The sequence below is a fragment of the Lonchura striata genome, chromosome 4A (genome assembly GCF_050655825.1).
Source record: "Lonchura striata isolate lonStrDom1 chromosome 4A, ASM5065582v1, whole genome shotgun sequence".
Lineage (NCBI taxonomy): Eukaryota > Metazoa > Chordata > Aves > Passeriformes > Estrildidae > Lonchura > Lonchura striata.
In genome coordinates, this window is record NC_140742.1 from 17,915,864 (window position 1) to 17,936,628 (window position 20,765).

A 20,765-nucleotide genomic window follows, 5' to 3' on the forward strand; every position below is an offset into this window, starting at 1 on the left:
ACTGACAAACCTCAACATTATTAGAAACAGGCCCTTCTCCTGCCTTTTGAGAGTTAAGAAATGTTTCCCCAGGTTTTTCACTGACTTCACTTTTCTCTTAGTCCCTGATTAAATAAGGATGATGAAGTTCTCACAGCAATTCCTAGATATGCGGAGAGAATCTTCATCTTTAGAGGAAATTTTGTGGTGCTTTGAACACAACAGGAACTGGAGGTCTGGATTCCTTTAGTTTTACCCAGAATGTGGTTTTAAATCCAGAATTCCAAACCAAACACCTTGTGTTCTCTGGGAAGTGCTGTGAGGTTGGGCACTGTGAATATTCCTATGGCTGCCAGTAGTCATTGCAAAAGATAGGAGGGAGATTATTGGGATTCCAAAGATTTCTAGGCTGGTAAATCAGGAGGGTAATTTCTCAGTGATGGCACTGGTGTTAGTGTTTAGCAGAGAAAATTGTCTGAAATTAAGTGGTGAATTCAACTCAGTGTATTTATATCACATTGGAAAATCAAAAATTAGCTCAAGCAGTAAAAGAGCTATGGAAAGAAACAGCTTGATATAAATAAGGAAAAAAGTTTACTACTCTGTCTTTGCAAGCAAGAAGTCTCTAAAAGGTCTGAACAATTTAATCACAAAGATGAAACTCACTGTGCTTCAACTGGGATAAAATCATGGAATCATGGCCAAGTGAATATTCCGACTACACCCTGAGAGGCTGAGTCCTCCCAGCCAGCCAAAGGCTCTTGTCCATGCATCTGTTTGACTGAATCTGCTCTACTCTTTGTTTTGTGTTGAAGCAGAAGAGAATCCAAAATTAATTCTCATTAATGGTGCTAAGAAACTTACTGACTATTCAAACAGTGCTAGAGCTCCACATTTTCACAAGTCCTTAAGTGATTAAAGCATCCGGGTTCCTCTGGCTTTTCAATGGTTTGGGCATTTAAGTTGCACAATAATATCCAAAGTGGTATGCAGAGTTTATAAAAACATTAAAGCACATTCAGACTGGTTTATCCTGGAAATTCTCTTGAGGTTGGAAAGAAGAAATCCTCAAGATCACTTTGTATAACAGCATGTTATCCAAACATATTTTATTCATTTTAGTACTCTAATAGCCATCTGTGCAAGACAAAATCATCTACATAGAGGGAAAAGCATGGGCTTGACTGCCTGGCAGATACAGCAACTGTGATTTTGCTTAATCTTTCTTTGGAAGTCACTGATGTGGGTTTTTCAGTGTCATCACTCAAAACTGAATAAACTTATCTCACATGCTGATAACTTTATTGCTAAATGAAAATCTTTCCAAGACAAAGTTTAAAAAGTTGTTCTAGAGATAGAAGCTGCTGTTTGTTTTCAAGATGTGCAAATAAAAGCCTTCCTGGTAGTTACTTGAATTTATGATTCTATGACACACTGATTTGGCTGAGTCATAAAAGTGCTTTCAGCATTCAGGAGTAAAATCAATGCTACTGTGTCACTTTTGAGGCAATATTTTTATAGCTTAGAATTAGAATTCTCAATCTTCCTAAAAGAAAAATACTCTGGCTTATATGTTCTAAGGCTGATCTTTGCCAAAAAGGATGTCCAGACTGGAATTTAAAGTCTGATATGTGTCATGCTGGGACAGAGCCCCTCCATAGACTCTGACCTTCATAGGCTCAGCAATGTTGTGTTGTGCTGGCTAGAACTAAATTTATATTAAAAACTCATTCAAAATCCAAAATTTTATACAGCTCATAGTCTAAGAAGCTTGTGTCTTATGCTCAGGGCTTTATATTGTTTTACAGTTCCTCTTTTTACGTTATGAAGCGAGCTTCTAGTCCAGAATGGTGTGGGGTGGATCACAATTCCAAAGGTTTCTGTGCAAGGTGTCACTGGATATGCCTTGAGCTGTTATCCCAGGCATATTTTTGCTTGAAGCAAATAATTGGGAGAACAGCTCAAGGTACAATCTGAATAAGATGAGGAGGCTGGGAGAAGAGGATAAAGGATTTTTATCCTTAAGAAAGTGTCTGAGATAAATGCCATGACTGGTAGATAGTGGAATCTAGGCTGAAAGCAAACCCTGCTGAAAAAGGCATGTGGAAAGGAGGAATTTGTTGCTAAAGAGGTTTATGCTCTTTAAGGTGGTGTTTAGACTTATGCTTTTTAATCTTTGTAGTCTATGCACTGTCGCTGGGCAAGGGAGAAATATCTCCTTGCAGGAAAAACAAATAATCTCCCAGATTAATCTGAATTGTCTCTCCAGATAATATTTAGATGACTTGACTTTAGTTTTGCCACAAAATACTCAACAAAATAAAAAAAAATAAATGTGACTTTGCTGAAATCTGCCTGATACTCTTTTGTAAACAGCAAATTCCCTTCCTCAGAAAAGGCAGTGATGGAGAATTCCATCTGCATCAGTTACCAGCCCCCTGAGACACAGCAGAAGGTCAGACTGGACAAGATCACAGCCCCTGAGCCAAAATGATGCTCATTATCAGGCAAACAAATATTTTCCTCCCCAGCCAGAGCTGGACAGTCAGGAATACTGACCTGGAATAGTTTATTCCACATTGGTCCAGTGCTGAATATGTCAGTGCTGTGAAAAAATGTGTGTGACTTGTTCCAACCTCCTTTTCTTATTGTTTTTATTCCCCATCTGAGGAAACTTGTCCAAGAATTTGATAGACAAACATGTTTTGAGGAAGCAACAAAAAGCTGGAGCTGAACAGTGGGTGGCCTTTGAGTCTGATGAGTGGCCTTACATGAGTCTGAGCTCAGCCACGTTAGGGTGTTTCTGGAAATTGTGCCAGGGAGTTGCTCTAAGAACTGGCTTTGCCCCTGGCCATCGTCTTTTATTGCATTTAATGCAAAAACATTTCCCCTGCTTTGGTGCATGGCTACATTCAGATTTTCTTTCAAATGCTGCTACTACATCTACTCTGTTTTTCATGGAGCATTACCACCTAAAAACAACAGTAAATCCTTGTAAAAGCATTTTGCAAGAAAACTTCAGATTAGTGAACCCAAAATGGTCCCTTTAGGATGGAAAACTATCACTTTTTCCCAGGAAGTTTAAACATATACATTTTTAACTAATTAAATTGGGACTTTGATTAATGTTTTTTTCCCCATGTTATGTCACAGTTGCTGTAGCTTTGGAATAGCTGAAAAATCAAGTTTCATAGGGGTTGGAATTGCTCTGAAGTATTGGTTTATATGATCAGTAGAGACACAGGGCTCTCTCCAGTGTCACAGCACCATGGCAGGGGCAGGGTAATGTCTGTGCACTGCCCTTTGAAAGGACCTGAGCTCTGCTTCCAGGGGAGTTTGGACATCTGGCTGAGGGAATTTGATGTTGCCTGAGGTGAATCCTGTCCTACGAATGGCATCTCTGATTGCTGAGGAAAAGTCATACAGATTGTGGTACCAAGTTCAGAGAAGGGAATAGGGGAAGAAGGCAGGAGCCAAAGCTGTGTTCTGGTAAATTCAGTGAGAAACAAAGTGCTCTTCTCAAACAAGACAGCTTTTCTCTAGAGGTGTTATGGACGTGCTGCAGTTCTGTAGCATCACAAACTCAGACGGTGCAGCAAGAGGTGATCTGAGGTGGTTTGTCCTTTCTGAGGGTCCTGGGAGAGCAGCAAATCTTTCATTGCAGCCTGGGCTGATTTCTGGGCCGCAGGGGCAGAGGACTGGCAGAGCTTCAGCAAACCCTTTGTTAGGAGGTTCAGGAAGAGGTCAGCCCTGGCCCATCACTGAGCCCTGCCCAGCCCTGTCAGCATTCTGGAGAGAGCAGCTGCACTGCTCCAGGGGTCAGGGGAAACCCACAGACAGCCAAGAGACACACCACGACACCCAATTCCAATTTTTTGGGCTTTTTCTTCCAAAACATTGATTCAGATCTTCCCCAAACACACGTGTCCCATAGGCATGGGCTTAATATTAGTCACCGCTAGCCCCAAGCTGAAAAAGGAAAAAACACTATAAAAATGTCTGTGATGCATTTGGTTTTGTAACAGGATTTAGCAGAGAGGGAGGAGGGAGAAGAAGCATTTCTCAATCCCAAAGAGCTGAGTTTTCTTTTACACTGGGCTGGAGCTCTGGCATGCCCTTCCCCTTGCTCCTGTGCTGCTCAGTTTCTCTTGAGGCAGCACTGAGCATTATTTCACTTTCAGGAGCTGATGCTGCTGGATGCTGGGCACAGAGTTTTCAGAGGACTTGCACATCCTGAGCTCAGGGTGTACAGACAGAAAGCTGGAGCTAAACCTGCCTTTTTGTGGGTTTGCAGGGTGTAACAGCACTGCCAAAAGTCCCCTCCTGATCTCAGCAAGGGCTGTTTCAGTCAGGTCACATCCAACCCTGGGTTTTTTTGATGGAGATTTCTCTGAGAACTGCCCCCTGTGGGGTCACTTCTCTTTTTTTCCCTCCACAGGCAGATTTTTTTCAGCCACAACAAGGTTGTAAAAGTCTTTTGCATGCACTGGAGTATCCAGTGCAGTTGGCCTTGGTCCTTTTGCTTCTTGGGGCTAACTGCAAATGCCTTCGCACACATCCTGCTCTGGGGAGGGCTTCTGTGGCCATGCCAGCACAGCTGGGGTTTATTATAGGATGGATAACCCCATTTACCTCTTCAGCTCCACGACCACAGGGTGCTGTCTTTGCTGCCTTCCTTTGGATGAGGTTGGTTCTGTGTCAGCTGCAGCCAAAGCTGAATTTTTCCATCCGTGCTCAGAAAGAATTGCCTTTCCCCCTGCTTCCCTACACTGCCTCTACAGGATGATGTGAGGGTGGGAGAAGGGAAGAAAATGGAAACAATTCTGAGCCCTGACAGAAATCAACCTGCTTTAAAGAATTTAAGGGAATGGTGAATCAACCTGCTTTAAAGAATTTAAGGGCCTAAGTAGATCAGGCTGGTAGTGCCTGCCTCTGTAGGTCTCGTGTGCAAGCAAAGGTGGAGTATTTGTCATGCTAGGGCTGGGTTCTCTAAAGGGTGCTGGAGAAAGTAAGCTCCAAATGCTACAGAAACCTTTGAAAATCTTAGTTGCAAACAACTATTGCTCTTCTTTCTTCTTCCCTTGACTGCATCTCTGTTTTTCTCTGAGACAGTTGACAGACTCTAATCTGTTAAAAAAAAAAAAATCATCTTTCCCTTTTCTTGGACACCTGAGATCCCTTTTAATGTTTTACAGTTAATGTTTTTTACACTGCAGCTTCAGCTAATGCCTGTGAAGACACACAGCTAATTAATTAACCCTCTGAATGTCTTTCTCCCTATTTACAACCAATACTGCATAATTTCTGGTTCACGAATATTGGTAATACTCACACCAGGAAATGCCTGTTCAGAGCTAAGGGAAGTTTTCTCCTTTAGCTAAATTACTCCAAGAGTCAATGCTTGTATCAGTGCACAGTTACCTGATGTACTTTCAGTGGTGCATCTTGTCTCAAAAAAAACCCCATCTTTTCTTTTTAATTTTTTTTTTTTTAATTTTAGGGAATTGTGGCAGAACAACACACAAACCATTTCATGGCTCCAGTGAAATAGGTGTCTGTGTCTGTTGTCTCCCATGGTTCACACTATTTAGCAAATCTTCTGTCGTGGGGATGCATAGCTGGTGAAATAAATTACTGGGAGCAGTCTCAAGCTGTGTTCCTGGAGTCCTACAGGAATCTTCCCCATCAGAATTTTCATTGCTGATTGGATCAGGGGCTGGGAAGGCACGTATGGGAATTCTGTAGGATCCAGACTGAGATGGGATTGCAAGCCAGTTGACCAGGTTGCTCTGTTACAAATAAAGGGACCACTTAAAATCAGGAAAAAAGGGGTTTGTGAACCACTTTATTCAGTGTCTGAATGTCAGATATTTCAAGCCTGCACAGCAAGGATGGGAGGTGACACAGCCAGACTTCTGGCATGCAAATGAAAGCCTGGCAGGACAAAGAGGGCACCAGGGCTTTCAGCAGAACCATGAGGCCCTGAAACCTCCACCCTCACCTCCAGGCTGTGCCCAGCCCAATTAGAGCTCTGCAGATGCTGTTTATTATTTCATTGTGTGCATGTGAGAGGGAGAACTGGGAGAGCTCTGCATTTGGGATGCTCCCTGCAGGCACAAATACTGCAACAACTGCATTTATTGTGGTGGGGCATCAGAAACAGGGTGGCTGTCAGGCACTAGTGATGTGTAGTAGGATCCTGTACCTGCCTTTAAAAGTTTCCTTGGAAATGGGAAGATATTTCTCTCCTTCACAGCACATCTTATGCAATATGATCCTGAGAAAAAGGATTTGGGTTAAACCATTGTGTTTGCAAAGGAGGAGGTTCTGGTGGAACTCACAGCCCCAGTGCTTGGTGCTTAGGCAGCAAGAGAGAGAAGGGACTGGAGTGCCTGTAGCACATCTCATGTCAGTGTCTCCTCCTTTTAATTCCTCTGATAGTAACTGGCTTGGTCCCCAACTATCCTAAATTGGGAACATTATATATCTTAACTGCTGGCAGCATTATAGAAAAATACATTTTCTTAATTATATATATATTTATATGTATATATATATATATATATTCTTTTTAATTTCTATTTTTTACATGCTTGGGGCAACCAAAAACACTTAAAGATCCTCACAAGGACTGCAGAATAATATACTGAAATAGCACATTTCTAACCTGTGTTGGGGGAATTGTGGCTTAGATAGATAAAAGTATTCCTAATAATTTACTATATAGCATAAGTGGTGAAAATCGCAAAGCAAAGAGTTGAACTGAGCTCTAGGCACTGTGCCTCAGTGTTATTGTGTCTCATCTGAGCCACACAGTGACATATTGTAAATGCAGGCAAACCCAATGGGAAGAAATGACAATGTCTGACTCAATTCAGAAGTCTGAATTATTTCTTTATTATAACTATACTCAAATACATTAATATACTATGTAAAAGCAGGATACTAAAACTACATACTACTTTCTCTGACTCTCACACAACTTGTGACCCTCTCTGAGAGCCCAGCCCCAGGTGGGTTGGATTGGATTGGATTGGATTGGATTGGATTGGATTGGATTGGATTGGATTGGCCACCAGGCTCAAACAATCCTCACCAGAATTCAATCAAGCCATCACCCCAGGTAAACAATTCTCCAAACACATTCCACATAGGAAGAACAAGGAGCAGAAATAGAAATTGTTTTCTCTTTCATTTCTCTCTGTGCACCTCTATGAAGAATCTTGAGAGGGAGAGAAATGTGCTTGCCACAGTGACGGTCACCATAGAAGCTGTTACGATGACAAGAGAATTAATGACAAAAGAAACAGAATTACTGACACTTTCTTACATTGTTCTTTAGCCCTGAACTCTGGAGCTCTTAGGTGGTTTAATGAGAAGGATCATGGAGAATTTGGTGGCTCTGGTGGAGGCAGGGAGGTGATGCTTCTGAGCTCTGCTGTTCCATGTTTGCTTTGGACCCCAGCACCCAGCAAAAGCTGATCTCATCCATAACTTTTGGCAGTTGGCACATGCTGCTCTGTTTTTCCTCTGAGGACTTTGTGAGATGCAAGACATACTTCAATTTAAAAAATGGCAGCTTAATGTGGTTATTTTTATCAAAACAAACCAAATAAGATCTTTGTAATACACAGCAGTGCTTGATTTCTTTCTAAAACTAATTAAAGTTTTGGCTTCCACTAGCGACAGAAAAGTTTGGACAGTTTTAACCCCAATGGCTCCATTTATCCTCATTTATTATTCTAACAAAATAACATTTTGAAAGGAAAAACAAACTAGAAATTATTAATGCCAGAGATGCCAGGAAATGAGATATAAAACTGAATCTAGCCCACGTGGATGTGGGATGTGTGCTACCACCACGAAAGCCAAGTGGCCAACTGATGTTCACCCCTGCAGCTGGGTGGATTTACACCTCTGAAGTGCCAGCCTGGAGGTGCTGCTGCCATTCCATGGCAGAGCTTCCAGGGAGGCTGAATGATACTGATGAGCATCTTGTACATGCTCAGTTTTCCTCAGAGGCACCATTCTCTTACTCAGATTTTTGTTAAGGTCTCTTAATATGCTTTGAATTTTCTCTAAGTGCAGACACATGAGAATTCCTGACAGGAGAGCAGTGTCATGCAATGATCAGTTGCTTGTTTTCCAAAAGGCATTGAAAATGTCAGTTGTTATTGAATGAGAAAAGTCCCATGCCAAAAGTATAATTTCCTTAAGGAGAACGGCTGCAGCTCTGTGAATTCCACGCTGTGAGCTGATTTCAGGTGCCATTGGCTAAACCAGCCCAGGTTTTAAAACCATCAGCTGAGCACTGAGGTGGTTCTTTTCTCTGGAGTTCATCTGGCACTGATTTGTCAGAGTCACAGCCTGTGGTCTGTAGCCACGTTTGGGTTGCAGTCCTGCTATTTTGGGATCATCATCTTTAATTACCAAAAGGCAGAGAGAATCCAGAGGTAAGGAGCACAGCTCCTTCCACTGCTGCTGATGGCAGACAGGACTGACTGCAGGAAATCTGGGGTCTCCTGCCATTTTGAGATGAGATTAAGTTATTTATTCTGCATTTCTAATGTTTGGATATAGGATCATTTCCACAGTGTTGAAATTTAGCGTTATTAAACTTTGAAAAAGCAGAATTTCCTGCCACTGCCTGCTCTGCCATCTTCTCAGCCAGCCAGGAAGAGCAGTGACTGGCAGGAGAGTGTCAGGAGCAGTCACTGGGTTGAGCCCTGCAGTTAGGGATGGTCCCATTCCTTTTTGCTGAAGTGTTGGTGGGAGGTTCCCTCTCCATTCAGCAGGACACCTCTGCCAAGGACTTTTGTAGGGACAAACACATCACTGCTGCAAAGTGCACCCCTGTGGCTTTCCCATGGTCCAAAACAGAGAGGTTCTCCCTCCAGTGCCAGGGGAAATCCAGGGAAGAGCAGGGAGACATCCCAGGAAGATCCAGCCATGCTCTGGTGGGAATCTGCATGTGGAGAGAGCTGGAGCCAGGAAAGGAGGGACAAATAATTCTAACAGGAGCCAGAGCCATGAGAGTTATGAGACCCAGAGAATAAAAGGTGTGCTTCACAAAGAGCTGTTCTCTTCCTGCTGTGGTGCTGAGGGGTTGGGGTCCCTGCAGTGACCCAGCTGTTGGTGAAGGGGGGTTTCAGAGTGTCAGCCAAGGGAGTGGCAGTGAAGATGATGCCTAGAATGGCTACCTAGAACAGAGGCTGGACAAAGTTAAAGTCATAAAGTGAGTATTTATTAAAGGCCTTTAACAGATTCACCTTGGGCAGTGCAGGAGCCTGGCAGAGGCCACACTCAAGGTGCACAATGAGCAGGAGTTTTTTTGGCAGATATAAGTTTGTCTACTTGCACAACAGAGGTTCATTCTCCATTTACAGCTTCAGGTAATGAAGTCACATTGCCTCAGTTTTCTTCCCCCCCAATTTACTTTTGTTGATACTTTTTGGGGTCTGAGGCCGTTACGGTGTCCTTGGGTTCCAGGCCCAGAGGAATTGTTTTGTCTCACCAAAGTGGGAAGACAGTAGTTAACACTTTATATGAAGTGTAGAGTTATGCACTATTGCAGCACAGGATTTGAAGAATATAAAGGCTAAAATCTTAAGGCAGCATCCCCCCCTTTAGAGGCTTGACAAGGAGAAGCTCAGAGCTCAGGTGTCAGCAGCATCAATTCCTGCTGCTCTTCTTGACTGGAAGGATGCTGTGATCAGTTTGGGAGTGGAATGCAGCAATCTCCAGCAATCTCTGGTTTGCTTTGCCAGGACCTCTGTGAAGACCCCCACCTACTTGTGGATGGAATGAGCTCCCACGACTTCCACCAGGGCAAGCTGGGGAACTGCTGGTTTGTGGCTGCGTGCTCCTGCCTGGCTTTGAGGAAAAGCCTCTGGCAGCAGGTGGGTGATGGGGGTGTGTGGTGCAGGAAGTGAAGCTAATAAACCAGGCTAAACTTGGCTGTTTTTCTCCCTAGGACTAACAAGGGGTGAATTTTTGTAGATCCAAATCTTCCCTCTCTTTAACATGTTCCAGGGCATAAACTCAGAATAAACCTCAGCCGTGCACGGTGAATTCAGCAGTGAATTCTGCCCTGGGAATAAACCTCAGCACAGTGCTGAACTTCTCTTCCATGGTTTCTCAGGTGATTCCAGACTGTAAGGAGCAGGAATGGGACCCCAAAAACCCAAGGAAATACGCTGGGATTTTCCGTTTCCGTTTCTGGCGCTTTGGAGAGTGGACAGAGGTGGTGGTGGATGATCTGCTGCCAACAGAGAATGGGGAGCTCATCTACTGCCATTCCAACGTGAGGAATGAATTCTGGAGTGCTTTGCTGGAGAAAGCTTATGCTAAGTATGAGCTGGTTCATGAGTCCTCAGTGTTGTCCCTTTGTCTGTTTTGTCTTTCAATTCTCTCAGACTTTCCATAGGTTTTAGTTTTGCTGCTGGTAGAGAACTTAAAAGACTGAGAACTCCTTTAATCTCTGTTAAGGATGTAAATCATAAAGGAGTGCAATGCAGTCTACTCCAGCAGCCCAAATCCTTAAGGTTCCTAGAAACCAGGGAAGATTTGTCTGCAGTCTGCTCAGGCTTTTTTGTTCTCTTCTGTTTTGTCCTTAGTGAGACACAAACATGTTCCCTACACTCAAGCCAAATTAGAGCACTTGTTCCAGGCCCCTGTAAACTGGGAATGTTCTGTGTTGCCCCCAGGCTGGCTGGATCCTACCAAGCCCTGGATGGAGGCTGTGCTGCAGAAGCCCTGGTGGATTTCACTGGAGCAGTGGCAGAATCCATTAATTTGGAAGAGGGCAAATATGGTGAGGTTATTTCTGAGCAGATGAAGCTGTTTGAAGACTTGATGAAAGTGCATAAAAGAGGAGGGTTCATCAGCTGCTCCATTTCGGTGAGTACAGAGAGCTGGATTTTAAGCATTTATTTCAATGAAAATATTCTGGAAGAAATACCATTATTAGGATATTGAGTATGTCCTTCCTTTGCATGTTTGGAAAAGCTTTCTATGGGGAAATCTAGCAAGTGCTCCCAGCTCCAGAAGCCACTAAATACAATCACAACTGCTTGTGCTGCCACTTCACTGTGTGTCTGAAATTCTTTTTTTTCTGAATGGTCACAGTTGTGAATTGACCTGAGGTAAATCCACCCTAATTTACTGAGCGGATAGCAGCATTCAACTGCTTTATTTCTCAGAGAAATCTCTTCAGAGAAAACAGTTCTGGCACAGAGCTGCTGAGACTTCTTGACTTTGGTTGTGCCAGTGCAGCCAGGGTAGCAGTGGAGCTGAGCTGCAAGGCTGAGCTCACCTGGTTATTCAGGTAATACTGTTTGATATTGAATACACTGAATAATCTCCCCACTGGAATTAACCTGCAGAACTTGCCTGTGCTGGCTGAGGTGAGGCTCAGGTACCTCGGTGCCCACATTAGGAGGCCATGGCCCTGAAGTTCCCTTAGTCAGTAGAGAGGGGATGGTTTCTGAGGAAGATTTACCCCTCTCAGTCCCGTGCTAGAGGGTGGATGGGTAACAGCTCCCAAAGGATGCTTTGTGCTTCACAAAGCACCTCTGGCCCTGCCCCTGGCCACAGGAGGAAACACTGACAGCTGGACTGAAATCCCCTCTGTGTAGGTCTGCAGTGTCAGGCCCTGGCTGGATGCTGCTGAAATCCTCACCTGAAGGGCTAAAAAACTGCTAACAAACTGCAGTGGTGCCTGAATATTTCCTAAGAAATCACTTTTAAATTATTTTTAAAATCACTTATTGCAAACCATTAATCCAGCAGCCCACAGAAAAGGGATCATTTTCTAGGAGCTGCAGGGTTGGCATTTAAATGCACTTCAGCATCTTCCTCCCATGCCCCTGCTTCAGTTTAAGGCCTTAGCTAAGGCTGATCTTAGTTAAATCACTTAAACATTTTGCTTTAATTTCCTTATTTGTGAATGAAGAGGATTCATTCATAAATCTTGTGAGTATGAAGAGAGTTGTGGAATTGTAAAGAGCAGCAGAAAATCAGCTGGTTTTGGAGGTTCCTGAGAATGTTACCAGAGCCTGGCACCCAAGAGGATCACCTGGTACCTTCTGGGACACAAACTTTAACCTGAGATACAACAGGGACTGTCCCTTCCAGCAACATCAGGAAACAGCTCAGAAACAAAAGCTTCAAGGTCTTTGGGTTTTCTTTTACCCTTTTTTCATAAGGCCTGAATTTTTATTTGCAAGAATTCCATCTGATTTGCTCAGAGCAGGCTGGCAGAGTGACTGCCTGGTGTGAATTGGTACTGCAGACATTGTTTCCAGAATGATAAGTTTTTCCCAAATGCTAGAGCAGTTCTGTTTCTAAACAAGATTTTGGTGAGGTGATTGACTCCGTACAGGGAACTGTATTTTAAAAAGCAAATCATTAGGAAGTTGTAAAGCTTTCACTGATTCCTGGCATTACGTTTCTGCCTTCCAAATTAAACACAAATGCTTCTAAACATTACAGAGAGGCTGTTCCTAAGTTTGCCTTCATTTGTCACTTTTTGATGTAATACACACACACAGGTGTAGAATATTTAATACCCAAGTGGCTTCATTGCTGCCTTACAAACATGTCATCACTTGCCTTGGATTACAGAATGGCCCTGAGCATCACCATTTGGAAATCTGAACTGACAGGAGATGCTTCAATAGCTCATTTGAATAAAGAAATAAATATCTTCAGAATGAGGTGGGAAAGGCCAGCAGTGAGCAGAGCCTGGGGGGTGATAAAGGCAGCAGGAGAAGTTACAGACTGCCGTGCTGTCAGGGACTCCTTGTTTGCTTTTAGCTGTGAAAATGCAGGGAGAGTGTTACACGGGGGATGTCAGCCAGGCTGGGGAACACCCGGCTGAGGCTCTGGGAGCTGTTGTCAGCGAGAGGCACAGAGGGCTTGGTGACACTCACAGTTGCCAGCCCATCTGTCAGTTCCAATTTGATAGGAATTTCTCCTTCCCCCCATCTTTTTTTTTTTTTTTTTAAATGTGATTTCCTACCTTTGGGGACTGAGCACTGTTATATCAGTGCAACATTTGCCTTAGGAAAAGGACCTTGTCTGTTTATACCAGTTAAATTTTGAAATGGGTAAAAATATCTGAGGAAATACTATGTACATTTCATACCTGTGGAAAATATTTTATTTAAGTATTACTATATTAGTACTAATATATTAATGTAATGATTAAAATATATTTATATTTAAATATTTGCATTAGTAACACCAAGAGGCCATACCTCTTGCTCTCTCCACCACAGCCAAGGCTTGATTGAGCATTAATTAGGTAATTACAAGGTTACACACAAGGATCTGCACTGAGTCAAATCTTCCTTCCTTGATGTCCAAGGGAATGTGTTTCCAGGCCCTGTGGGTGATAGGTGAGAGAGACTCAAGGGTGGCTTGGCTGGATTGAGGGAAGGTGTGAAGAATCTGGATCCAGGACCATCAAAACAACTCCAACAATTTTGTATGGTGCTGCTTTTCTGGGTTTAGATCAGGATTTGGGTGCATTAAATTAAATATTGTTCTTTTTCAGAGCTTGACTACTTTTCTGTATTCTTAGATCAGCATCTGATCAGGCCTAGGTCAAACAGGACAATTTAGGGACAGTTTAGGGACAGTTTAGGGACACCATGATCACTGCTGAAACTGGAACTCTTATGTGGAATTTATGATAAGCAAACCCAATTCCTAAAGCACCCTGCAGACCTTCCTTTTGCCATGTAAGAGAGCCCTGACAGGAGTGAGTGAGGTACAGGACACAAATGGCTTGGAAGTTTTTTTACTTGTGCCTGTGCTCTCTCATTTTTACTCACTGCCAGCAGTTCTTCCTGGGTATCATATTTATTCTAACACAAGAACAACCATTGGATCAGCAGCTAAATTCACAAGTGCCCAGGTGAGGACACCAGTCTGGGCACAGCCATCAGTGTCCAGAAGAGCCATTTGGTAGAGATGCCAAGATTTTGGAAGGGCTGATTTTCCATCAGCCCTGTCTCTACCTCTGAGGCCAGGAGGAGACAGACTGGCTGCAGCAGGCAGAGTTCCCCTGTGTTCTGGGATTGTCTGGCACTGGAATTGTCTGGCACTGCCAACACCACACTGGTGAGCCCCTAGTTCTGATTGCCAGTGCTGTTCTTATTATGCATAGTAAAATCACTCAGGAAGAGAACAAAAAACAGATTTTTCTTGCACGTGGAGCTGTCAGGCTCCTCAGAGACGTGAGTTCTTGTGGGTCTCAGATTCAGCCAAAGAGAGAAACTGAGAGTTTCTATCCAGGCAGAAGCCTGGGAAAGAGTTGGAAAAGAATGTAAAGAATTCTTTATCTCTCTTGTTGTTCACATTGTTTATAGTTAAGTTCTACCACTGTGCGTAATGCACTGTGCACCAGTGGTGTGGCTTGTTTTCACTTCAGGACCAATGGAATTGAATTTGAATAAATCGGAGTTTTACTCTCACAGCCTTCTGAGTCAATCTTCCCATTCCCATCCTACCTCAACAGTGACAAGTTCTTTTTGTGTAATTGTCATTCTCCGTGCCCAGGAGTCCCCTGGCCAGCCCAGCGAAGCAGAGACAGGGATGGGGCTGATCGTGGGCCATGCCTACTCCGTGACTGCCATCAGGAAGCTGCGCCTCGGGGAGAGCCTCCTGTTCTCCTTCAAGGCAGAAAAGCTCTTCATGATCAGGCTGAGGAACCCCTGGGGCAAAAAAGAATGGCACGGTGCTTGGAGTGACAGGTAAGAGCTGCAAAGCCAGTGTCAAAGGGTGAAGCTGTGCTGGGGACTGCAATTCCTGGGTAAACACTGGTGGTACACACGCATACTCAGAGATGGCTGGACCTCTGTGCATCTCTGCCTGTCAGAATCTGAGGTATTGATGATTCTGAGATTGTAGAAAGTCTCTGTCTGTCAGCCCCCCTGCCAAAGCAGAAGCCATAATTGGTCTGTGCTGGTTTCCAGGTTGTTTATTCTGTTTATCTCTCACATGTTCTGCTGCCCTGCCCAGCTCTGTCCTGCAGGGCAGCGTGTGGGGCTCTGCCCTCAGTGGGATGTGACAAACATTAAATACCAGAAACTCCCTGGGCTGGATTTACAATAACGTGCCAATATCTGTCACCTACGTTGGACAGTGTGTCCCCAGCCTGAACCAACAGAAAAATGCCAACACCACAGTGAGACATGGAGGGCATGAAGAAGGAGAAAAAGGACAAGGCACACCCAATTTCCTCCATCTTGTGCCCTTTGGACCCCTTATCTAGAATCCTAAAATTTTACTTTTGCACATGTGCCACACTTAATTATTACTGATATCAAACACTCAGAGCTTGTAATTGATCCTGTAAGAGTGAAAACTCTTTTCCATGGCCAGAGATCACAGCCAGTGTCTCTGGGGGCTCTGTCCAGGGGGCTTCCTGAGCCCTGCCAGGGTCCCAGGGCAGCCAGAGGGAAGCTCTGGATTCCCACATCTGCCCATTTTTCTCTGAGAAAATGAGCATGTCCTGGAAGAGTCTATGGCTCCCTGGACCTTATTTATTGTTTACATGATTCTTCTGGCCCACTGGAACATGGGAAGAGAAATAGCTCATGAGTCAAGAGCATGAGGCTCGTTCCCAGCTTCACCACTGTGTCTGTGACTCAGTTTCTCTTCTGTCATTTCCAGCTGCTGGTGTTACTAGGTTATTGTAAATGCAAGCGAACCCAATGGGAAGAAATGACAATGTCTGACTCAATTCAGAAGGCTGAATTATTTCTTTATTATAACTATGCTAAAATACATCAATATACTATATAAAAGGAGGATACTAAAACTGCATACTACTTTCTCTGCCTCTCCCACAACTCGTGACCCTCTCTGAGATCCCAGCCCCAGGTGGGTTGGGTTGGCCATCAGGCTCAAACAATCCTCACCAGAATTCAATCAAGCCATCACTCCAGGTAAACAATTCTCCAAACACATTCCACATGGGAAAAACAAGGAGCAGAAATAGAAATTGTTTTCTCTTTCATTTCTCTTTGTGCACCTCTATGAAAAATCCTGAGAGGGAGAGAAATGTGCTTGCCACACCTAGGTTACAATTACTAAGTTGTTGAAACAGTCTCCAGACTAGACAGAGGCTTTTACTTCCAGTTGTTCAGTTTGTAATAAACAGGTTTACTTGTTTTTAATCAACTATCCTCCTTTTTTATTAAAGTTTTCTTTGTAAGCCTGTCCATAACACTGGGTATAGTAAAAGTCTTGTAGATAATTTAAGTGACTGGTGAAAAATGCTTTAAAAGTGCCATATTTGTGATTTCTTTCTAATTAATTTTCTAATGAATTTTGTTCTGGGCCATGGGCTTAGCAGGTACCTCCTCAGTAAGAGAAATTATTGCTGGAGGGATGTCTCCCATCATGGGTGATTTATACATGAAAAATATGTGACAGCTCAGCACTGGGCTCACCAGCTAGCATTTAGTATTTAGCAATGCAGTGTCCTTATTGTCAGCATATTAATTTCTTATAATCCATGCTTTAGCTAGCAAACATCTACTACTTTCAGAGATTGGTCTGGGTGAGATGCAGAGAATGCACAAAAGAGCTGCTGTGTCTTGTTCCACTGAAGCCCTTGGGGTTCTCCAGTAGCCTGGGCCTGGCACAGCTGCCACTGATGCCAGCACTGAGGACTCTGACAGCGGCCCATGGCTTTTGGTCTAGCAGAATCAAATTGACAATTTCCAAAAAGGTTAAGAAAATATCTGTTAGTGTGAGCAGCCTCCCTTCCCTCCTTCCAGCCACCTTCAGCTTTAGCCTCCAGGTGCTTTTGGAGGGGCAGCTGTGGCTGTGTTTGTCTGGTGTGACCCAGCAGGAGCAGGGGCTGTTTGGGTTTCAGCAGGAGGCTGCTGGAATCTGGGGTCTGTGCTGCCCTGCAGCAGCAGGGGCTGTGTGCCTGAAGGCTCTGGGCACTGCAAGATTCCCCTGCAAACTGGACACCGTGCTCAGGCTCCAGCAGCTTCTTCTCAAAGGCCCCCCAGGGAAATCTCAGACCTCAGGGCTGTTTTATTAAGGTGATTAAAAGACAAAGAGAATACTCTGGTCTAAGTGAAGCTTTCAATAATCTCCCGAGGAGGAAAAGCAGGTTTCATTTGAGGGGCCTTTTGGGAATGGAGTCAATCTCCTGTGACCTTGGAAACCAGCTGTTTAAGTGTTTAAGAGTCCTAATGGAGGGTGTGACAAAGGAAATCAATAAAGTTCTGCTCTAGCTGAGCCTATTTCCTATTAATCTTTCTTTTTTAGTAGCTTTCAAATCAATTTATGTTTTAAAACTCCTCCTGAAAGCCTCACACTTTCATCAGTATCATCTGCTCTTTCAGTACTCTAATATTCTTTTTAAAACCATGGACCAGGAGATATTTTTACTTCCATTTTTTTTTTCCAGTGAGAGTTTTTAAGTTATTAATCACCTTTATTGTCTTGATTTTTTCCTCTTTTTTTTAAATTATCTCCTTCTAGTTCTGAAGAATGGAAGAAAGTCAGCGATTCTGAGCGCAAGAATTTGGGGCTCACTGTTGAGAACGATGGAGAGTTCTGGTGAGTGGGAGGGATGTGAAGGATTTGGAGACAATGGCTACACGGAGTAATTGTCATTAATCTGCCATTTAACAGCTTCAAAACCAGATGGATAAAATTATCCCAAGGTCTCTTTCCTACAAACTCCCAAAGGATGACAGGGAAGAATAATAAAAGTGGATTTAAAACTAGTAGAACAAAATTAGTAGCTCTCAGAATCTATTGTTTATATTTAGGATCATATCTCAGAAATCAGGAGAGCACATGCTGGTTTACATGACACAGTGCCCAATTAGACCAGTTAGACCAGTTAAATTTTGAAATGGGTAAAAATGTCTGGGGAAGTCCCATGTGCATTTCACACCCTGTTTACTGAATACTGTCCCTGTCTGTAGGTCAGCCATGGCTGAGGCATCTAAAAACAGAATTGCATCTAGTGAATTTTGATATTTGTTGGTGTTTTCCAGCATGGGAATGAGAAGTATTCATTCTCTATACAATGTCTAGAGCTCTGTTAATTTTGACCTTGCTTAAAGCTTAGATCCTTAGCCCAGCAGGTCCTTCAGGAGATGATCAATATTGCATCAAGTGAGCTGGCAGGGTTCAGTGTGAAAATAATTCTGTTGGCTTTGCCAGGACTGGCAGCTGCAGGGTTTGGCTCTGGGCCATGAATAAGCCAGGCCATGGTGGTAATTCAAAGAGCCAGGCTGTTTTTCTGTTGCTCTGCAGTCCAGCCCATTCCTTTAGCAGGCACTGGTGAGATGGGTTTAAATAAAAGCTCTGTCCAGAGTGCAGAGCTTTGAGTGGTGCTCAGGGACAGATGTGACAATAAGGGCTGTAATAATGAGCAGTGGATCCTGCTTTAATTGCAGGTGATCTCCTTGGCCTTTGTAAAATGTGTTACCAAATCCAGCCTGGGAGCTTCAAGCAGTCCTTTAAGCTTAGGAGATGCGACAGGACAGATCCTGATCTGACCAAACACACTGAGTGATGCTGCTCTGAATTAAGCTCTAAAACTCTGTGACTGTGGCCTCACAAGTACTTCCACATGGAAAGCTCTCCAGTGAATCAGTTTGTCCCCTGGACAGCTGAGCAACGCTTCCTCTTCAAATTACTGCAATATTTTGGGTTTTGTTTTGGCTCTTTGTGTGAATATCACTGTTTATTTTTAAACAAACCATTATTTCCCTGATGTTCTGTGGAGCAGGATGACATTTGAGGACTGGTGTAAGAATTTCACAGATGTGGACATCTGCAGGACTGTGAACACCTCCTGCTTCAGCCTCCACAAGACCTGGGAGAAGGAAATGATGTATGGGGCTTGGGCAAAGCATCCAGAACCCCTGCTGAACCGATCTGGGGGCTGCTTTGATAACAGAGAGACCTTCCTGCAGAACCCCCAGGTGGGAACCCGTGTTTTGTGAGTATTTGAGAACAGAGACCTTCCTGCATGTCTTGGTTTGAAAAGACAGGAGTCTGTCAAGGAAGGCAAGAGCCTCCTGTGAAATGGAAAAGGTAAAACCCCTCCCTACGAATTACCACAATTTTAAAAAAGGCTCTCAGGCAAAGATATGAGAATGGGAATAACAGTTCTTTACTAGGAGAAAAACTAAATTAAAATAATAATAATACTAAATGTAATTAGTACAAACAAAACTAGTGATAGAGTCAGAAACCTGACACCCTGTGGAGTCAGGGTGCTGGTAATAGTCCAGTTCAATGGTGGCTGCTCCTCATGGAGGGGCAGATGAAATGCTGCTGGAGTGGGGATCTGGAGAAGGGTGGAGTTTTCTCTGAAGGTCTGGTGATGGAGTAGATGGGCCTGGTCTCCCTCTGGGGATCCAGCAAAGGGACTGCCCTGGTGTCCCAAAAAATGCTGATTTTATGCAGGTAGGGCTGCTTGGCTCCTCCCTGTGGGTGAAGCATCTCACCGTGGGATGATGGAACTTTACCAGTCATGCAGTGAGACATTCAATAGCCCATTAACAGAAGATATCTCCCCAGAGGGAGACATTGTTCTTGGGAGAGATAAGAAAACTGCCCAACCTCCAACAGATGGCAATAGAATACATGCTGATCTTACAAGCCAGGACATTATCCACCCCTTTTTCTATTTCCATCTGCATCACAATGAAATCCTACACCCAGTTCTCACTTAAGACTATACAAGCCAGGACACTGCAGAACCCCCAGGTGGGAAGTTTTGGGAGGTATGGAAGTGTACCCACTTTAGCTGGGGCTCCTGAAATACCCACCCTGTTTAGGAGTCGGCAGTTTCTACTAGGCAAAAATCTCATTGCCCTGGGAGTGTGCTGTGTACTGCATGTTTCATGATTTTGGTGCAATTTCTCAAAAGGGCATGGATATTTATTTAGGACTGATCTTGCTTGGGGCTGGTGATTCACACACACAACAGAATTACTGACATCCTGCCTGGACTTCTTTCATTTTCCCAGTCATAGAAAGGCAGCAAGTCTGATTTTCTAAATACAAAACTCACTTAACCCCCTTAAACAACTTGGGGATTTGATCCACTGTATTAAGTTAGTATCCCTTGGCATTAATGTAAGATTCTGGAAGTACTTGATCTCTTTCCCAAGCTCACCCTCTCATCAGCATTACAGAATTTCCCTTGTCCCATCCTACCTAGTCATTTCAAGCTATTCAGTTTATCTCTTCATCCATTCCTACTCCCTTTCCCACCTTCCTGCCCTTCTCTCTCCCAGCACATGCAAAATCAGACAGAGACTTCTGTTACTGCCTGTGGGCTCTGGGCACTTACTCTGTGAGTTCCTACTCTGAAAAATGATATTTCTGTCCAGATTAATTAAGGATATTTTTGGATCTGCTTCTCTGCACTTGCAAGGGAGGTTTCTGCCTGCAGCCTGTTTGCAGAGCAGGGTGGAGCACTGGGGCAGTGCAGCCTCTGCTGCTCACATCAGATCCCGGATTCCCAGCTCATCCTGCAGTTCTTCGCTGCTCTGCCTTCTGGCAGTGCCTCATTTCCAGGGGGTGATGTAATTCAGGTATTGCCCTGTGAGATTCTGGCTGTGTTCCCAGAGCTTGTCTGCTCTCATTTGTAAGTGTTTAGCTGTCACAGAGAACAAAATGCACAGGTTCCAGCTGAGTGCAATGCCTGATGCAGTGGAAGGCCTCTGTATTCCAGTGTTATCTCAGGGCCAGTTGATTAAAAGGCTCCTAGCAGCAGTGCTGGAACA

At 43.8% G+C, this 20,765-nt stretch overlaps 1 protein-coding gene across 3 annotated transcripts in view; it reads left to right on the forward strand.

Moving 5' to 3' along the window:
* LOC110467895 (calpain-5) overlaps positions 1–20,765 on the forward strand; it is a 60,675-nt gene that overhangs the window by 19,008 nt on the left and 20,902 nt on the right. For all 3 annotated transcript variants that reach the window (XM_085570533.1, XM_085570535.1, XM_085570534.1), the window contains exons 4-9: positions 9,747–9,878; positions 10,121–10,329; positions 10,686–10,878; positions 14,545–14,738; positions 17,491–17,568; positions 18,755–18,950. In XM_085570533.1, the coding sequence (XP_085426659.1) occupies positions 9,747–9,878; positions 10,121–10,329; positions 10,686–10,878; positions 14,545–14,738; positions 17,491–17,568; positions 18,755–18,950 (1,002 nt within the window). The remainder of the gene's footprint in view (positions 1–9,746; positions 9,879–10,120; positions 10,330–10,685; positions 10,879–14,544; positions 14,739–17,490; positions 17,569–18,754; positions 18,951–20,765) is intronic.